The 20,206-nt window shown below is 36.7% G+C and overlaps 1 protein-coding gene across 3 annotated transcripts in view; it reads left to right on the top strand.

Annotated features, from left to right (window-relative positions):
* The window catches only part of RYR3 (ryanodine receptor 3), a 477,864-nt gene that overhangs the window by 146,947 nt on the left and 310,711 nt on the right, over positions 1-20,206 (top strand). For all 3 annotated transcript variants that reach the window (XM_067558027.1, XM_067558029.1, XM_067558028.1), the window contains 4 exons: positions 8,133-8,297; positions 11,940-12,061; positions 15,922-16,090; positions 18,210-18,345. In XM_067558027.1, coding sequence (XP_067414128.1) covers positions 8,133-8,297; positions 11,940-12,061; positions 15,922-16,090; positions 18,210-18,345 — 592 coding nt within the window. The remainder of the gene's footprint in view (positions 1-8,132; positions 8,298-11,939; positions 12,062-15,921; positions 16,091-18,209; positions 18,346-20,206) is intronic.

Below are 20,206 nucleotides of genomic sequence, written 5' to 3'. Positions count from 1 at the left end.
GGACTAATTCTTCCCTGGTCTCTTTACGTAGTCATATAGATAGTAGTGACATTGCAAGTGAAGCATTTCAACAGAAGTACCTACTTGGTGGATCTCTAAACCACAGGTTCTCAAACTGTGGCTTGTAGTGAGCTGCTGATCATATGGTGCTACCTTTTTTCCTCATTTCCAGTTGAGAAAAACAGTAGAGCTGGGAGGGAGCAGATGAAATGAAAAGCAGAAGTAAGCAGTTCTGATTTCCAGAGGATCAAACTTTTATTATTCCAAGGACAGCTAAAAATACACTAATATTTTCCCGATATTACTTTTTAATGTAAGCGATTGCTGTAGTTGCCACAGGGATGTTGTGATTGGAAATGGGAGGCTAAGTGGTCTGCATGATCATGAAGATCCATGAGGGAATTTCTCTGTTAGGAGTGATCTGAACTATGAAAAAAAAAATAAAGTAGTTTGAGAACCCTGTCCCTAAACCATCCTTGATAGACAGAAGGCTGGTGTCATTGTATTAAAGCAAATACTGCTTTTTTTTTTTTTTTTTTTTTTTTTTAAACATGAGAACAGCTCTTTTGACCAATGAGTCAGACTAATAGTCAGGTTAGCAGGGAATTAGCCTCTCCTCTGATCACTGGATATTTAGCTAAGTAATTCTCCAGCCTATTGTGGTTATAGAGGCCATGCAACATGTATTGCATGTATGATATTGCCTTTGTATCAAGCAGTGGGGCACTTGGTCCTGCTGGACAGGAAAGTTGAGTTGCCCCTTTAACTTCAAGGATAGGGCTTGTCCAGCAGGCTGGTAGGAAGGAGGTAAAGAGGCAGGAAGCAGTACAGCCAGACCAGGTTGGGGGAGGGGAGGGACTGGAAGGTAGGGAGTATTTATACTGGGACCAGGTTAGTGGTAAAAGATTTAAACGAGGAATCCTTTAAAGGAGCAGAGAATGGGGATTCGGGGCTCCTATGACAAGTATGACAGAGAGACAACCTTTCCCCATCTTTAAGCCCCCTTAACAATCATATGAGAGGGGTGGTGGGGTCCCAGCAATGGGATGGGTGGGACCAGGATTGGAAAATGGGAGGGCTGACAGTAGCTCCCCAAGTATATGGAATTGTCTGCACTGTATAATTTTAGCTGCCAGATACTCCCAGATATCTAAGTATAAAGTTGCAGCCTAATTTAAATTACATCCAGTGCCTTACGTCCTTCTTCTGGCGTAGCTGAACAATGCAGAGTGATACGTGGTCTAGGCCTCAGGTATTTCTAGAACTGGCAATGCTGCAATTTATTGTGGCAATTTGACCCAATGCATAATTCTTTGAGGTTTCTGATAACATTTAGCCTGTATGTTCAGATATATTCTTTAATACTGTGATTGTGACACTTTGAACATTTGACAATCACCTTAGAGAGTAAATACTTGCAGTTAGCCTCCATATTCAAAGTATTTCCTATAGTAAATATAGGGAAGCTCAAGGAACTGCTGCAGATACTGAGGTAACCTTACCTATTAATTCTTACTTTGTATTTGTTGACAAGTAAGAATAATTGTTCCTCATCTCATTGTAAACACCCTTTTGTTTATTTTGTAGACAGGTATCATGTCGCCCCTCATGTTTTTTTTTTTTCTGAATAAACAAGCCCTTTTCTCTTAATCTTGCTTCACAAAGTCTTATTTACCATCACTGCTATTATTTAGGTCTCTCTCCTCTGAATTGCATCCCACTTTGTCTGAGAGCCTGTTTAGCATTTCAGCACTTTTCTTCTCTCCCTGCTTCGATCATTCATGGAGCACTTCATTTCCACTAATTTGATTGCACCAGCACCTCTGATAGTAAGAATAATTTAAAAAAATGTAAATTCATATTAGAGTCTTCCTTAACATCTCCATATAGAAATAGAGCAGAGGTGAAGGAGTCTGGGTTTTATAGAAAAATTAAATGAATGTGTAAAATGTTATGAGAGAATTTCATGGGCAACTCTATTGCTTTAAGTGAAGATGACCAATACAAACAGGCTGAAAAGATGTTAATGACACATATACCAACAAGTTTATCTATTTCCTGTGTCCACTATGAATAAAAATTTTTAACGTTTCATTTCCTGCAGCCTTACTTTGGCCTGATTTTTTTCTGTGGTATTGAGTACTCATAACTCCCACTGAAGTTAATGAGAACTACAGGTGCCAAGCAGGTCTAAAAATCAGACTATTATTTAAGTGCTGAATATGGATTTAGGGTCCCACTTTTGAAGACCTATGTTTTAAAATGTCAGCCTGTATGTTTTAAGGGAAAGATTCTGTTGTGACCAGAGAGGCAACAGTTTCCCCTATAGCAGATGGAATCCTGCTTTAAGATGGGATGTTCCTATTCTAGCATAGTACTTGGCATACTTTGCTAAGCAGAGCTCAGATTCAGTTATAAGACTTTTGGGAACAACCACAGAAGAACTAGGATTAATTTGAAAATAATATTTTTGTTTCTTTTTTGAATTTTTTATATTTTAGAGTTAATATTTTATACTTCAGGTTTTATTTACCTAACAATATATAAAGATAAAAATAAATTATTAACATCATAGTCAAAGTAAATAACATTCTAATGAATTTAAAAGTCACAGATGACTCATACAGTAGGATTTGGCTTCATTTCTACATAACTGCCAGGGTGTAGCTATCTTTGAGGATTAAAATGGCATTAGGATGCTGTAATAGTTTAACAGTTACCATAAAGCTTAATTCATTTTTGGTAGAAGATAATGAAATAGGTGTTTTAGATTTCTTTTTATATGATGTTTCCAAATGTTCAAATATTCATTATTAACTATACATTTTGCGTTTGCCACCAAGTAAATGCTGCATTTCACCTGCAGAATTAAAATGGAAGGAATTTTTTCCTTTTTTTTTATATTGATATAGGAGAGAAATGAGAAAGTAGATTTCAAGCTTTATATGTTCCTAGTTCAGAGACATAGAGCTATAGGAATGAAATATTCAGTAGCAGCAGTAAATAGGCATTGGCAAGGTGCACCAGAGTCTCAGTGAGTTAGCTTGATCAGGCTATTCTTTTTATAATCCTGGACTTTTCTGCTTTCATTGTCACTTTAACCTTTGCCAAGTACTGTTAATAAAGGGAGAAATGGAGCAGGTGAAGGTACCATTTTAGTTAGTGTCCATCAGTCTGTCTAATCAGTTTTAGGGGTGGGTGAACTTAACCCTAAAGACCTTTCCTTCCTGCTCTTTACAGAAGGACTACAGAAGAGTCAACATAGCTCCAATCACATTCCTGTCCCTCACTTCATAACAAACGCCTCTCCTCTGTCACCACCCATGTTCCTGTTCTCTTCTACCAATTGAGAACACCCTGTTTTCCCTAAATCTATTCCCTAGATTTTTGCCAGAATTTGCCCCCTCTTTCTGAATAGTGACTGCATCATACAGTTTACCCTCCTCCATTCTGCCAGCTTTACCTCCCTGTTCTTCTATTTGGCTGACTACTGATTTTTTTCCTTGCCACCAGCCAGACCTCCTGATGTGACTTTTGCTTTCCTCAGCCCAATTGGTCCTGTCCTGAGGGAGGCAATCTGAGCACAGGTTGTGAGGAGGGAAGAGAAGGGTGTTCTTGCAGGGGAGGTGCTTAGGCACTACCATGTTGTGGGATCTGTATAAGTACTTAGATAAAGACAGAGTAGGCATTTCCCAAGAATCCTGACCTCTCAGCTGCTAGAAAATATCCCTCTGCCCTTGCACAGTGCTACCAAGTGGCCTGGCTGAAATCACACATTCCATGGACCAAAACAGCTGAAGAGATTGTCTAATGTCACGAGTTAAAATAAGAACTGACCTAAAAAGCCAAAATTCAAACTGTGTATTACTTATGAGGTATACATTTTTTTGTTATCATTAACAAGGGCACAGTTAGAGCTGCCATATAACTTCAATTAATATTATTTTATTTTGATAGCTAATGTTGTATTAACATAGCTTGACTTCCAAATCATAACATGCTCCCTTGAAGCTTTCACTGAAGTAGTTTTTGTTTCCTTTTGACATAAGCTTCACAGAGTTCGTACTTAGTAATGATATAGTCCTTTACATGTTCAAAGTGCTGTGCAAACAGTAAGCAATTAATCAGCTAGCATTAATAATTGGCACCAAAATGATTTTATTTCATTTGTGACATTGTATTATACTCTCTATAGACATCTGTAATATCATAATGTCCTCACCGTAAATACGCACTGAAATAGTTTCATCTCATTTGGACATCATAGTGCAATCTCCATAAACTTGATATGACATTTTCCCATGGTTTTGACATTGTAATGCCATCCCCAAGGAGTACATGGTAATTGCATTTCATTTCATTTCATCTTGGCATTCCAATACTCCCTATTCAGATTTAAATTGACATTGAAATGTGGCAGCTATATTCCATGCAAGTGAAAAAAAGAATTAACATAGTTATGGCAAATATTAAATTAACTTCATTTTTAGCAGCTATTTTTAATGTCTCAATATCTTGACTTAAAAGAGAAAGGATAAAATAATTCAGGTGCTGTTGTTATACTCAAGGACATAGCATGATCAGAGACTGGGATCAGAACAAACCTTCTAACCATAGACGTGTGGTTTATGTTGCAATGGGAAAGAGACAGGATTTAGATATAGTAAACACAAGGTGTTTTTTGGGGGGTTTTTTGGTTTGTTTGTTTTTAATCCAGTTACATGGTTACCATAGCTCTTCCTGACTTTCTAGCTTCCAGACTGAGAGAAAACCTATGCTGACAGTGTTACCACAAAGAGTATGTTGATGGCCCGGCCTGGACTAAGTAATCATGCAGTGGATACAACACATTGCAGTATATTAAGCAATTTGTACTTTGAGCGTTTGGGTACAGAAAGAGGGCTAGGTCTTCCACTGAAGTTTCCATTATCAGGGAGATGATTCTAGACTATATGGTCCATTGATATCGTCCAGTATGGCAGTTCTTACTGTATGTCCTTCTCATTGTCAGTTTAAGCAAATTTTGGGGCTCTTGCAAAACCATTTGGTTCGGTTACTCAGCTCTGAGACACTAATTCAGACTCTAATTCTTCCCAACCCACCGCCATCCTTAACTTCTGTGCTTTCTCTTCTGATGCCTAGAGAAGAACGAGTAGGGCTTATCAATGATCCCAAAAGGTATAAATACCTATCTAGATACTAGGTAGAACTTACGTTTGTAAGGACCTGCTTTGAGGAAGGAATTAGGGGAATAGTGAATGAAGGTTTCCTGTTGCCTAACAATAGGTAGAACATATGGAAAGCCCCAGCCAGGTCTTGATAAAGGAGTCATCTTTTTTTTCCTGGGGCCTGAAGTTGGTATTATCACAGAGCTCTAGACAGAACAAACACCTCGTGCTTCATCCTTGCATTGCTAGAACATTAATAGTAAACATATCTTAGTAACATTGATGGGTCTGTCTGTATCTGAAGCATTGACTGGCCCAAACTTTTTAACATTAAAAAGGTTGTAAATATCAGAAGGGCTCAGCAAATGTATTAATTCTTTTTTTAAAATCATAAAACTAAATGTCCAGTTGTGCAAGTTGCTGAGTGTCATTTGCAAGATGCTCTCTTCCTGAGTTAGGCCCATAGGAATTTTGCCTGACACCAGAAATCAGATCTATATTCTGTGATTTTTATTTTTAGTCCTCATAAATAGATAAATATTGGTGAAAGATTGTTTACAATTAGACTAGTGATTAATGTGCCACTGAGTCTAAATGTGATTTTGGAAGTACAAGCCCTCTGCCTCTAGAACTTCATATGCAGCATGGTGGAATTGCAGTCTTTCTGTCTGTCTATGGCATTGCTATCAGCTTTGCTACAATTGCATTCACAGAAGTATTGATACATTTTTTTGATAAAGAGGCAAATGCTTTTAGGGAGTCTTGAAACTGCTTAGTCCAAGTGTAAAAAAAAAAAATCTATTTTAAGAACTATACCATAAATCATGCTGACGAATGAGCTCAATCTATAGTCACAACAGCAATTTTCTTGATTCATGCTATCAGTCTCTTTATACCCTTTCTTTCCTCAGTGTATACCATATATATGGATCAGGTCAATGCAGCAACTCATTATTGAACTCCCTGGTACATTTGGGCTTCTAAGCTTTCAGAGCCCTCTTTTTCCATGTTGGGCTTTCACATGACATTGAATGAACCACTTAACTGAACTATAACTGTATTCCGTAACTAGAGGAAAGTTATTAATATTCTTCCATAACAAATATTAAAACATCCATTAAATAATAATAAAAGAAGCAACATGCATATAAATGTAATACTGTTAAGCAAAATATATATAGATTTCTACTTTGGTACCTATTTAGATACATAGTACTTCCACCTATTTTTTTCACTGAAACATTTGGAATCCTAGGGCTTGGCGGCACAGCGACTTAGTACATAGCAGGTTCGTGCAGTGTACATTCACACCCTGGCTTGCCATACACTAAGTTGCTGTTGGACCCTGTTCCTCACTAAAAGTTCTGAATTGCACTTCTGACCTGCCATTTCAAACTTTTAGTGCACAATAGGAGGGTCCACACAGCCAGTTAATGTGCAGCATGCTGCTGCTCTGTACATTCATGCCCTGGCTTGCAGTGCCTTAAATTGCCATGTAGACAAGCCCATACCGAAATAATATATTCCAAATGTTCTGTTTCCATATTTAATTTACTGGCAGGGCCCTCTGTGTTCTGCAATTGTAGAATTTGCTGCAGAATCTGCTCCTTGCTCCAGTATTGCACTCTGGCATTTCAATTTTCATTTATAAAATAAAAAATAAACCTTCTTTCCCACCATGATGGTTGGGAAGAAAACCTTCCAGTTGTGAACTCAAAGTAAAATGGTTTAGTAATGGTCTGAGTTTCCAAAAAGCGCTATACAGTAGTTGTTGGAGAGATATGGGTGCAAACTCTAAATTTGTCATTATTAACTAATTAATTGATTATCATTGTAGAGGAAACAACCAGCTACTTTGCTTACTCATAGACTTTAAGGTCAGAAGGGATCAATATGATCATCCAGTCTGATCTTCTGCACAATGCAGGCCACAGAACCTGACCCATCCACTCCTGTAATAGACCCCCAACCTATGACTGAGTTATTGAAGTCCTCAAATCATAGTTTAAAGACTTCAAGGTACAGAGAATCCACCAGTAAATGCCCCATGCCCCATACTACAAAGGAAGGCAAAAAACCTCCAGGGCCTCTGCCAATCTGCCCTTGGGGGAAATTCCTTCCCAACCCCAAATCTGGTGATCAGCTAAACCCTGATCATATGGGCAAGACTCACCAGTCAGACACCCAAAAAAGAATTCTCTGTAGTAACTCAGAACCCATCCCATCAAATGTCCCATCACAGGTCATTGTCCATATTTACCACTAGGAGTCAAAGATCAGTTAATTGCCAAATTAGGCTGTCCAATCATACCATACCCCTCCATAAATCTATCCCACAATCCCAAGCAACTTTCTCTACATATACAAGTTGTAAATACAAAAATCACATTGAAAATTAATTAAACTTAATATCAAAATAAATCACACAAGAATTTGTTTATATGTATTTTCATATTTAATTCAATAAAATTGTTCGCTTTGATTTATGTGAAGCCACAGAATTTCTAGTTATGTACATAGGAACGTTTCAGAAACGAGTGCCTGCTGCAGAGTAGATGGGGCCTTGCTTTATTCACTTTGACTAAAAAGTTTCAAGAATTGTTTTCTAGAATTGCTTTCTATTTTGCGGAGGTTTTTTAAACATACATACAGTACTAGCTTTTGAGTAAATACTCATAAAAGTTTAACATATTGGGCTTATTTATTTAACAATTAGGTTGTTATGCTGAAAAATGGTTATAATATTTAAACTAAAGTTTAAATAAACACTTTTTCTGAGGGCAGAATCTGACCCATTGATTTGGTTACAGCAAGTTACAATTACTTAAAGTGTACTTTTAGCTACATCTCTTAGCTATGTTGCTAGTATAGGCTTTATTCAATATTACAGATTATAATGCTTCCCTTTGCACTATTGAGATTAAACTAATACTTCTGCATTTATTTATTTTTTTTAAACTAAAGGAAAAACTGGAATCAGTTCAGAAACGTGACATAGAAGGTATGGGACTTGCTGAAATAAAGTATGGTGATTCCATTTGTTTTGTCCAGCATGTTGCCAGTGCATTGTGGCTTACTTATCAAGCACAGGATGCTAAAGCACCACGTTTAGGACCCTTGAAAAGAAAGGTAAGCATTTAAAAAAATAAAAGTATAAGCTAAAATCATAGAAATTATCTATAATAAATAATAAAATATCTATTGACTCATACAGTCTTTCATCCTGACAAAATGGGATTGTTTTGTATTAGTGTACTTCTATTTGATTTGTCCTATTCAATTTTAAGTGATACAGTTGCTTTTAGGGCTACTTGTCTCTGAAAGGCAAAACATCAATGATAATTGATTTAATATCAATTGCAGTAATTTATATGTATGTACTTTTTTAAAAGCATGAAATCAAATATTGTCACTTTTTAAAAAAGAAAACTATATTTTAGGCACCTCAGGAGAAATTTGTATTTTGGGCCCAATTTTCCATTTGTGGGCATCTCATTAGGAGGTTTAAATCTCTCATTTTGATCTTTCAGTCAGCACTCTGGCAAGAGAGAGGCACATTTCCCTGCCTAAGGGGCCTACCTCCGTTCCTCCGTCCATTCACGCATCTGGGCAGAGTTCCTCTGGGCAGCATCCCCTGGCTCCCTTGATGCCTTCCAGGAGCAGTGGGCACTGTCCGGGGTTCTCTGCTCGGTGTCCCCTTCCGGTTCCCTCCGTTTGACCCTTTGACCCTCACGCCCCTTCCTGTTTTTTCATTTGTTGTCCCACGCAATCAGTTGAGTTCTGGGTCCGGTGGCTCCTCCCCTTGGACTGGGGCCTCCCCCTGGCACTCAAATAGTAGCTCATCTGTGTAAGGTACTGAATGCTTCTGGGAGGAGTTGAGTGCTTTAAACCCCCACTGAACAGAGTAGGAGTTGAATGTGTTCCTCAGTTCCCGGAGTGCTCAGCAACTTGCAGAACTGAGTCCTAACTGTCAATCTGAGTGCCCAAATGTGGAATTTAGTCAACCTATAATATTAATTGGTCTCAGTTAGGAAAATCCTACAGCTGCAAGAATGAATTCAAAAACAGTCTTACTGAACAAATGAAACACATCTAATCGTCTTCATGGATAACTCACCTTAAGGTGCAAACCAATAGCTCTCTAATATTTAATTCTCTTTACTTAAGCAGATCTCAAGATAAAAAGGAAGCACTCTCATAATTTAAAGTTTTATTTATTTTTATTAGATAAAATGGACAGACTTACTGCAAACTTATGGTTTCCTTCTTAACTACTTGTTAAGTACAGCATGTAGAAGATTTTTGGGATTGTATTACTTTTTCTACACTACCTGTTGTTGCAGTGTCTCTTCCCCTACATCTAGAAGGGAGTCTAAGACCAAAGCTTCTCTTCCTGGGTGTCACATTTATCATGTTGATAAGGAAGGAGGATTTTTCAGGCTCAGCTAGGGATAAGATGTTAATAAAACCTTATATACTGTTAAAACATTAAGCAATTAAATATTTAACACTGAAAGGCTCAAGTAAGGCTTTCGTTTTAACAGTTTCCCTTTATTCCCTTATTCTCTTTCCCTTTAGTTCTACAAAGGTGGGTTTTTTTGTTTTGTTTTTTTTAAATGGGGGATCCTCTCTCCCACTTGACAGGTTTTTTTAGATTTTATTAAAGATATTGTAACAGTTCTCTTTTTGGGGGGAGGGAGAGATAGACAATTCGGATGCTGTTGGGCTGTTATTGCTCTTGTTGTTTGAAGTCTGATCCTGTTTTCTTTAATACAAAATAAAGAAAACACATAAAAGGGGGGAAAAAAAAAAGAATATGAAAGATTAGAACATGCAGCATCTATCTCTGGTGCTTTCTTTGTGTTTCATGCTAGCTGCTGGAGAAACAAGGTATAGATTAGGACAAGATTTATTTAGTTTGCAGATCAGGAAATCTGTTGGATTTGGATTTCATGGAACAGTTCTAGAAACTACTTACAATGATTGTAGAGAGCGTTCCCTTTTGAAGGTGAAATTATTACTTTAGGTGATGGTTACATTAAATTCTTCCTTTTATGACTCATTTCACTAGAAAGTAACTGAAGTGTATAATGAAGAGATAGGGATCCAGATAATATTGATATCCCTTAAAATACAGCCTGGGATACTCAAATCTGAGCTGATAAAAAGAAAGGGCAATCCTTGTACTGAGGCATTCACTTTAATTCCCAAAAGTAGTAGATCTCATCCATTCCATTCTTGACCTTCCATTATAAGGCAGGGATGTATTTAAGTGTTTTCTTTAGTCTGAGGTACATGACCACATCTTTTTTCTAAAGTTCATGTAAATTTTGTTGAGAATAATGGAGTTAGTATTAACATAGTTTATCTACAGCATTTTCCCAAGTTATTGTTAGAGCTTGTTATGGTAGATTAGCACAATATATTGCAATTGTACAATAAGAAAATGAAAATGTTGTGTTAGGGATCAATGATAAGGGACTGGTGCCAAAAGAATCAAGTAACTTCCATGTGTCTTTTTTTTGCAAGATATTCAATATCTGAAAGAAAAATTATTCAGCAGATGGTACCAAGTGTTGAGTAAAATTATGACTTACAACTATTAGTACTGACTCTTTGTGGTCATCCATTGTTGGTTATGCTTACAGGGGCATTAAATATATATTTAAGTGTTGTTTAACACTTAAACAAGGATCCTATATCACTTTACAAACTCAACAAACTGATATTAATCATTTCAGCCATCCTTAAGATGAGAGGCAGCAACTTTTGAACAGCTCATAGCCACAGTAAATAGAATTGCTTAGGAAATAATAAAAAATACCTTTTTTAATTGAATTTGTACTGGAAATTCAGATAGTTTGAATGTAATTATTGGGGCTAAAATTAAGCTTAGACAACAGGGTGAATTATACAACTCTGGCAAAAAGTGTCATGGAATTTAATGATTACAAATGATCTTGAATTTTACATCTTATTAAAAATAAACATGGAGTTCTCTCATGTGATGCTGGTACATTGAGGGAATAGTTGAAGGAGAGAGGTAAGACCCACTGAAACATCAATACCAGTTCCTGAGGCTCCTAAGTGTTCCTATGAGGTTTCCCATCTAGAAAAGCCTGGTGTGACTGTGCTTAGTTTGGTGGTCCATCAAGAACCCAGCTTAAGGTAGGAATGGTTAAATCAATTCGGAGAAGGTTTTGGTACATGTTAATGCTTTCAAAACATTCTTTCCCTTGCTGGGTATATATCTTTAAGATGTTTGCCACTGTAACTGGTTTTCCTGTCAGTAGTTTTTCCATACAGGAGTCCTGTAGACTGATGATTCTTAAAATAGTAAACTCAGTCCTTCTTTTCTTGCAAGACAGAGCTTAGAAAGGACCGCATCTTTGTTTTTTACATTGAAATGTGTTGTTATCTTTAAAAAGAAGCTTAAAGAATCTCAAAGGTTCACTAACAATCTCTTTTCTCCTTTTCTAAGTGGCCTTGCTAGAAAGGACTGAGGAATTCATTATGCATTGTTGTTATAGGCAAATTATCAGTATTAGAAGTGCCCAGAGAAAGTGGATTTCATTTATTATATATGTACTATATACCATTCTAAATTAGGTAGCAGATTTGAGCACAAAATTGAAGCAAGAGCTGCAAAGTATTAAAATTACATTTGAAATATTGTTTCTTTCCAAATGCAATTTACTTGCCTAATTATAGGCTTTGTATTTTCAATTGCACATTTCCCCCCAAGCATTGTTTTATTTTTACATTCCATAGGTTATATTACACCAAGAAGGCCATATGGATGATGGTCTAACATTACAAAGGTGTCAGCATGAAGAATCCCAGGCTGCTCGAATCATTCGCAATACTACTGGCTTATTTAGCCAATTTATAAGGTATATGGCACAGCATGATCTACAGTGGGTTTTATGTAGTTCTTTTAAAATACACTGAAATGTTTGAATTTAATTATTTTTAGATTTATAATTAGTTTTAGGACCCATCTTTACCACTAAGGTTTGTCTCTACAATCATTGAAACTTGAACAATGAATCCAAATACCATAGAGAGCAGGAAGTTCATATTTGGGTTCAGTTCCAGATTCGCTCTACTGATGGCATGTCCCCATCAGATACTTATTTTTTTTAATTTTGTAAATTTTCTCATAAGGCATGTTAACCAACATCTGCCCTAAATTGCCTGTGGTTCCAGATACAGCAGACTATCTCCCGCCATCCCAAGAGACAAAGTCCTGAGACAACAGATGAACTTTGTGCTATGTCTGGAAAGTCTTGGGATCTGTTGTATCAATGGGGGAATTGAATTCCAGAGATAAGGCTTCTCCACAAAAAAATGCCTCATCTCCAGCTCCCAAATGCTCATATTTTAGAGTGTAACAGAAGCATCTTTACTGATCTGAGTTTGCCCCAGCAATATGTGGGGAAGGAGTGATTCCCTTAAGCAGCTAGGACTCAGACCATTTGTGACTTTGTAGCTCAAAATCAATACCTTGAATTCCACCCAGAAGTGAACTGCATCCCCTTACAGAGTTTAAAGAATAAGTGTTTTATGCTGCCAGTGGTCAAACTTATTTAGTAAGTGGGGCTGCAATCTGCATCTTCAGACTGTTCTTCTACTGTCTCCTCTGTACAGCTCATTTCATCCTGGATATTTCAAATATGTTGATCATTGTATTTAGGACTGCTTCAGAGAGAAGCATGTGTAGTCATTTAACCAACTGGAAATGGGAAAAAAATGAGCAGGGATCCACTTCATCCCAAAACTCTGCAATTCATTAAAAAACCTAATGTATTACTAACAAAGTAATAGTGTTAATACCATCTCTATTGTGCTGTCAAGATGCTTCTCCTACCCAGCCAGCAACCCTCCATTTTATGATTGAGCCTCAGTCATCTTGTTCTCATCTGTGTTCTAATCTTGTCTAGACACCAGGACAAGACAACTGCCTTCTGGGTAGATGAACCATCACTACCATTTGATTCTCTCTGAGAGGAAGAACAAAACCACTAAAGTATTGCCCCCATCTAACCTTGTCATGACCTTACGAAAGCCTACAAAACCTTTGGCACCAGTGGTTGCTGACAGTTTTAAATGTTAAATTTTAATGGACTTCTGTCCGTTGATAGGAGGAGAGTACCAACTGAGGAGTTTAAGTATTATCTATGCACCAGGAAATTGGAGATCTCTACATAACACCAAAATGTTCCTATCAAAACCTTCTCCATAACTTTCTTCATGAAGGAAGGTTAAATACAGGGCAGTAGTTGGCTTAACTGCTGCACCACTCACATGAGAGAAGGTAATATCTTCCTTTCCCGAAGTCATATTAATCTCAACCATTATTAGAACAAAATTCCTTTCTGATAGATTTCACCAGCCATGAAGGCAAAGCATCCAAATGTGTGGGTTGCAGACCTACCCCCTCAAATCCCCCCCCCCCCCAAAAAAAAAAAAAAAAAAAAAAATCTTGGACCTCAGTGAACAAAACTGTCAAATTCATCCAGAGTGGATGTCAGATTTGTCACATTGGCCAAATTTGCTGTCCCAGAGGTAACTATTTAAGCCTGTAAGTAATTGACCTTATCTACAAAGTAGATACTTTCCTCAATGAAAAACATGTAACTTACTTTTACATTATAATGTAAATGAATACTTAGCTTAAGTTTTTCAGCTGTCTTGGATCAGGTTTTAAAAAAGTATATATTGCCAAAAAAGATCTGATCAACTACTGTGTAGCCAGCTGGCTTACCAAAGTCTACAATATTGTTTAGAATCATTGCTGTCAGATATCAAGTTAGATTAATATTATAAGACTTTAGTTGCCCAATAAAAGTTGAGACTTTAAATAGAATAATTCTGAACTGTCTGTTTCAGTCATAGCTTTGGAGTTCAGATACTGAAGCAGAGTATGTGCATAGACAGTCTTAATGAAAGATGAATGTACCCTTCTGGAAAATAGAAATTACGACAATATTTTAGAAACATGCAACTGAAAACATTTTCTAAATCAGGAGGCATATTTTTGGAGTGTTGCATAGTGAATCCTGTAGGCCACTTCAGCTTTTTCTCCTGTTTGTTCTTGTCCCTCTTTTGAGTAAATTGATGGTTTATGACAATTGTTGCATTACCAACTCTCCAGAATAACATGCTTTAATGGTCAGCAATCTTAAAGGAAGTGAAAATACAATCTTCCCTATGCTGATCTACTTCTGTTTCTCATATATTATGTCAAAGTGATTTCTAGGGTAAAAGGGAGGTTCAGTGTCTGTGCCCATTAATTTCTAATGGCTATGTGAAATGTGTAAGAATAGAGTGAAATTAAGAATCTTGGTATGCAATTTTGAAAAATCTCGAGGTAGAGTAGAGGAGTAATTCAAAGAGGGAAATGGACAACACAAACATTACTGGAGATGGCCTCAAAGCTTTCACGTTTGGATCTATATCCATATCTGAACTTTCCTCGGCTTGGCGCATATTAAGTTATTGGATTTTTATTCAAGCCCATCTCTGACAATAACGAAAGCACATTTGGAAGAACATATTGCAGTTACTTGGAACAGCATATTTCATTTCCTCCTCGTTCAGTATGTTTAGTGTTACGAGAGAACTGTATAGCAAAAAGAGGGGGGGAAATCATAATAATAGAGCTGGAAAATACCCAGCTTTGACCTGAACAACATTACTGAAAACACTGCTGATTCTTTCTCCTGCTCATCTTTTTCTAAGAGATGTTGTAAAAAGAGTCACAGCTGCTTTATTATGTGTGGAATAGGGCTGATGAAAAATTTTCTGTCAAAATTGTTTGATAGAATTTTTTTTTTTAATTAACTGAATTTTGTCATGGAGAGTGTATTCTTTTCTGTAAATTTTGATGAAACAGAAATTGCTTGCATTTTCATTAACATTTTTTATGGAGGGAAATTTTTTTTCCAACCAGCTCTACTGTGGAAGTACTATGCTTTATTGTTGTATATGCCTGATTGTAATTGAAAGAATCTTCTGCTTGGAAAATCTGGTAATGACTCAGATTTGAGTGAGGAGAGACTGAGTGGCAGTGTTTTGGATTTATCCTTCCTTCATCTCCCTCCCGCCCCCACATATAACATTGGATATAACTTTATCTCTTCTCCACATTCTTTGAAAGATGTCTTTCATTTTGTTTGAAAAAAATGAAACTGTGTGGCAATGTGCAGCTGTGGATCTATTTGTTACATCCCAATTTACGTTAAATGGGTGCAATCTCTATTAGAGAATTTATAAAAATTAAAAAATAGTAGTTTTTTTATCTTGTTGCTTTCCCTCATCATCTTGTTTACTGCCTTTGCCTCTTCTTTTTTTCATTTTTTGTTTTTTGTTCTTCATGTTACACATATGTAGGAGATACAATTCATAGATTTTAGGGCCAGAAGAGATCATTGTGATCATTTACTCTGACCTCCTGTATAACACAGGCCATAGGACTTCCCTGAATATCATGATCCAGCTCCAGGCAGGCTTGTTTGTGCACTGAACATCCAAGAAACAATTGTATGAGTTACCCACAACTCAGGTTAATTTCTGCCTAATGTTACACTTGGGGCAAATGTAGCAAATATTTTATTTTTAGCCATTCCTGGTCACATAAATAAAAGGAACTGATTTAGATATCAAAAAGCCAATAGGTTGCTTTATTAATATTGTAACTTACATTGTATAGAGAGGGTAATACTGTCAATCTCTCTTTCTTGATTCTTAGTGGAAACAACAGAACAGCAGCACCCATCACCCTGCCTATTGAGGAGGTACTTGAGACCCTGCAAGACCTGATTACTTATTTCCAGCCTCCAGAAGAAGAACTAGGACATGAAGACAAGCAAAACAAACTTCGCTCACTCAAAAACAGACAAAATTTGTTCAAAGAAGAGGTGAGGGAGAATTAATAGATTGTTTTTATTTCAGTATATCCTATAACTAGCATTAATAGGAAATCAAAATGTTTGTCTTCCAAATGCATGTATACTGGGATTTGTGTGTATGTATTTGCTGCTGGTATATGAAGTAAATTGTAAGCCATATGCTACATTGCTGTTAGCATGTACCTTTGACTGCCTCACCTTGTTGCTGACCACTAATCCATCTCCATTTGGATTTAATCAAATATTTCAATCTTCTGAGCAACTTCAAACAAGTGTCATTATTAAAGAAATCATACTGACACAAAAAAGTTACTTACAGTAGAACCTCAGAGTTACAAACTGACTGTTAACCACACTCTTCCCCTCCCCCCCCCCCCAGGCAAATACAATACAGTACTGTATCAAGCATAAGATTAAAAAAAGGGGGGGGGAGTTTAGAAAAAAGATTTGACCAGGTAGGGAAACTGCTGTTTCTGTGCTTGTTTCATTTAAATTAAGATGCTTAAAAGCAGCGTTTTTCTTCTGCATAGTAAAGCTTCAAAGCTGTATTAAGTCAAAGTTTAGTTGTAAACTTTTGAAAGACCAACCATAATGTTTTGTTCAGAGTTATGGACAATTTCAGTGTTACAAACAGCCTCCATTCCTGAGGTGTTTGTAACTCTGAGGTTCTGATATATTTTCTCCCCCCAAAATTACACAAACTAGAGGCCCAAGATGTCTTATATTAAGTCTTGGTCCAATGATGCGTTTATGATCTGGTGTCTTGCCAACCTCTCAGGGATAGAAAGAGGAGCTTTATACTGCAGAGAAATCCTGGTTTTACAAAAGGGGATATATTACTTAATTCTAAAACTATTAAGCCCGGAGATGATATTATAAAGTAATGAAAATGAGTTACAATTACACGGGACATAAAAGGCAATAAAAAGAGGTTCTGTAATACATTACAAGCAAGAGAAAGATGAAGGAAAGTATAGACCCATTACTTAATGGGGAAGGATAGCAAAAAACAGATGACACAGAGAAGGCTGAAGTGTTTAATACCTTTTTTTGTTTTAGTCTTCATTAAAAATATTAAGTGTAACGAGATGTTTAGCACAAACTTTTGACACATTCCCAAGTGACAATCTCATAACTGAACTAGGAAAATATGGTCTAGATTAAATTTCTATAAGGTGGGTGCACAACTGTTTGAAAGACTGTACTCAGAGTAGTTATCAATGATTCACTGTCAAACTGGGAGGGTATATCAGGTTAGGTTCCTAAAGGGGCCTGTCCTGGGTCTGGTGCGGTTCAATATTTCATTAATGACTTGGATAATGGAATGGAGAGTATGTTTATAAAATTTGCAACTGAAGTTGTCGAATCCCCGTCCTTGAAGGTTTTTAAGAACAGGTTAGACAAACATCTGTCAGGGGTGGTCTAGGTGTACTTAATCCTGCCTTAGCATGGGGGAACGAACTAGATGAACTTTTAGGTCCCCTTCATTCCTACATGGCTGTGATTCTATGATATTTTTATGCACAGAAAAATCTATTTTAAGTAATAATTAGAGATGTTTAAAATACGTTAGTTTTTCAATACTATAATAACATTGTTTTACAAATAACTTAGAATATTTATTAATGTATTTGGACATGTTTTTCTTGAGATAATTTTATTGGCTATCAAAATTTCAGCCTTTTTCTAATCAACAAGTGTTTTATGGAGTACAAATTCGTAAGTGACATCGTAAGTATGTCTCACTGGAATTAGCTGTTTCCATTAAAAAATAAGAAAAGTTCTGCAGCTAGAACTGTTTTTATGTGAGTCAGATTCCATTCACAGAAAATGTACGGAAGGCCTTTGTAAGATTGTCATGCTCTTTATTCCTTAATGTGTAAGCATATAGATTAAGCTCTCATGGGAAGCCAACAAACAAAGTTGAATCATCCTCAAAAGAGGGTATTTATAGCTTGGATACAGAAAAATGCATGTTCAAAAAATTCTAATTTCAAGCACAATAATAGTTCCCTATTTGTTTAAAGCAACACTGGCTTTTAAACATGTAGCTCAGAAAATGTATTAAAATACAAAGGAATACTTTTTGGCATATGCAAACATTTTCTTCTATATCGTACTTTTTTAGGGAATGCTGGCACTAGTTTTGAACTGCATCGATCGCTTAAATGTCTACAACAGTGCAGCTCATTTTGTGGGAGTCGCAAGGGAGGAAAGTGGAACAGCATGGAAGGAAATTCTGAACCTCCTTTACAAATTGCTAGGTGAGTTTTCAAGCAGTCCATTGTAGTGAAAATAGCAGGGTAAGAGCTTTTTTCCCTGCTTGAAAAAGGATTTTTATGTGGAACATATCCTGCTATATGAATTACATTATTTGTTTAAAAAAATAAGACCTGGACACTTTTAGTACAATAGAAAAAACACCACCACCACAACTAGAAATGTAGAAAGACTTTCAATGCAACACTCAGTGCTTGTGCAGTTTATTTATAAAGTGTATTGATGGTGTGCAAGTGGGAGTGAATTATTTTTTTAATTTGGGAAAATGAGAGAGAATATTTTCATATGTAAGATAAAGATGGGCCTAAAGAATATAAAGACAATTGCATTTTGAGAAAGTGTGTTTCTAGTTCAAACCTTGTTGCTTAAACCAACCTCTAACTAACAAACCACTGCAACATGAGTCTGTCTGTGCTTTCCAGAATTAAATCATCCTTGTTGCCAACGGGTCAGAACTCTCTCTTTAGAGCTCTAGCTTGGCCCCTAATTAGCATAATCCCTTTTATAAGAAGGACTTGTCCTATAGTGTAGTTTTGGACATATTTTAGTCTCATTTTTATAATAAGACAGCTCTGATGCAAAGATGTGAGTAAGCTAGTGCCAAAGATTTAGGGCACAAGGAAACAAAGGACAGGCAGAGTTTGGGGGAAGAGAAAATTCATGCTGGAGTGGAAGTGTGTGTATCCCAATGAAGTCAATGGCAAAATTCCCATTGACTTCAGTAGGTTAAGGATTTTCATACCTTTTATTCAGCCACAATGTCACAAATTAGAAAAGAAAGTAGGAAGAGAGAAGAGAAGGAAAGGGCAACCCCAAATTCTTTATTCTTTGTAGCTCTGTAAGACTGTTATATATCTGCCCTTTCCCCCAATATCTAGTCTGAAATTTTCTTTCTTAAAAAAGAATACTTGCTGTCCTCATTTATTCTGTTGTAATAAGCAACAAAAGCTTATATCAGTTACCTACCTTATAATAAAAATCCTTGATAATTGCCTACAGTAGTATGGCTATTTTTATCTTTGCCTGATTTTTATCTTTGATGATGTGGTTGCAGATTAGTGAGCTGTTCTGTGAGGGAAAAATTAAATGTTAGTTAATAGCTTAACTGCTATGGAACTTTTCAGTTAATTCCAATGATAATGCATGTTCTGTGCTGTTGAAAATAATTATCCATTCTATAGTACCTTTTGCTCAGGAGGTGGAGCTAACAGCCTGGACTTGAGCCTGTCTTGCAGCTGTGTGATATCTTCCCACCTGGAGATATTTGGGAACAGTTTTAGAAGTGTGCAGGCCCCTTGATCATGTGATATGTTTAGTAGGTGAATTTAAGGAGAGTGGTAGTTGGTTGTGTAACTAATAATTTTCACCCTGCCAACTGGAAGGATAGATTAAATGCCCCCATGATATTTTATATATCCTCCCATCTGGACCCTAGAGGGACTTCTCCACAAGTACATGGTCTATATTGGGGGCAGAGTTGGGAAACCAGGTGGGTTGTGAGGAGGATTGTGTAGGCTGGGTGTGGGCCCAAGGAGGGGCATGCACAATGTATACCATCTGACCCCAGATAGATACTCTGGAGAGGATAATCCAGACCAGGCATATTCTCTTTTCCATGGAACGTCTCCCATGGGTCCCATTGTACAAAAGGGAATATGGAAAGGAGTATATAGAGTTTGAGATAAAGATACTACAGTTGATGGACTAATGGTGTGTTCAGATATAGCAAATGCTGTTTTCTAAGTATTATTACCAGAGTAATATCAAGTAGATCAGTAACAAAGCTCAATTAATGCACAACATTAAGAGTCTGTTTTACTTGCTGTTGAAAATTGAAGCAATTGT

Source organism: Emydura macquarii, unplaced genomic scaffold (genome assembly GCF_026122565.2).
Source record: "Emydura macquarii macquarii isolate MOO-44397 ecotype Brisbane River unplaced genomic scaffold, CSIRO-AGI_Emac_v2 contig_1876, whole genome shotgun sequence".
Classification (NCBI taxonomy): Eukaryota; Metazoa; Chordata; order Testudines; family Chelidae; genus Emydura; species Emydura macquarii.
This window is presented reverse-complemented; position numbering and strand designations above follow the sequence as displayed.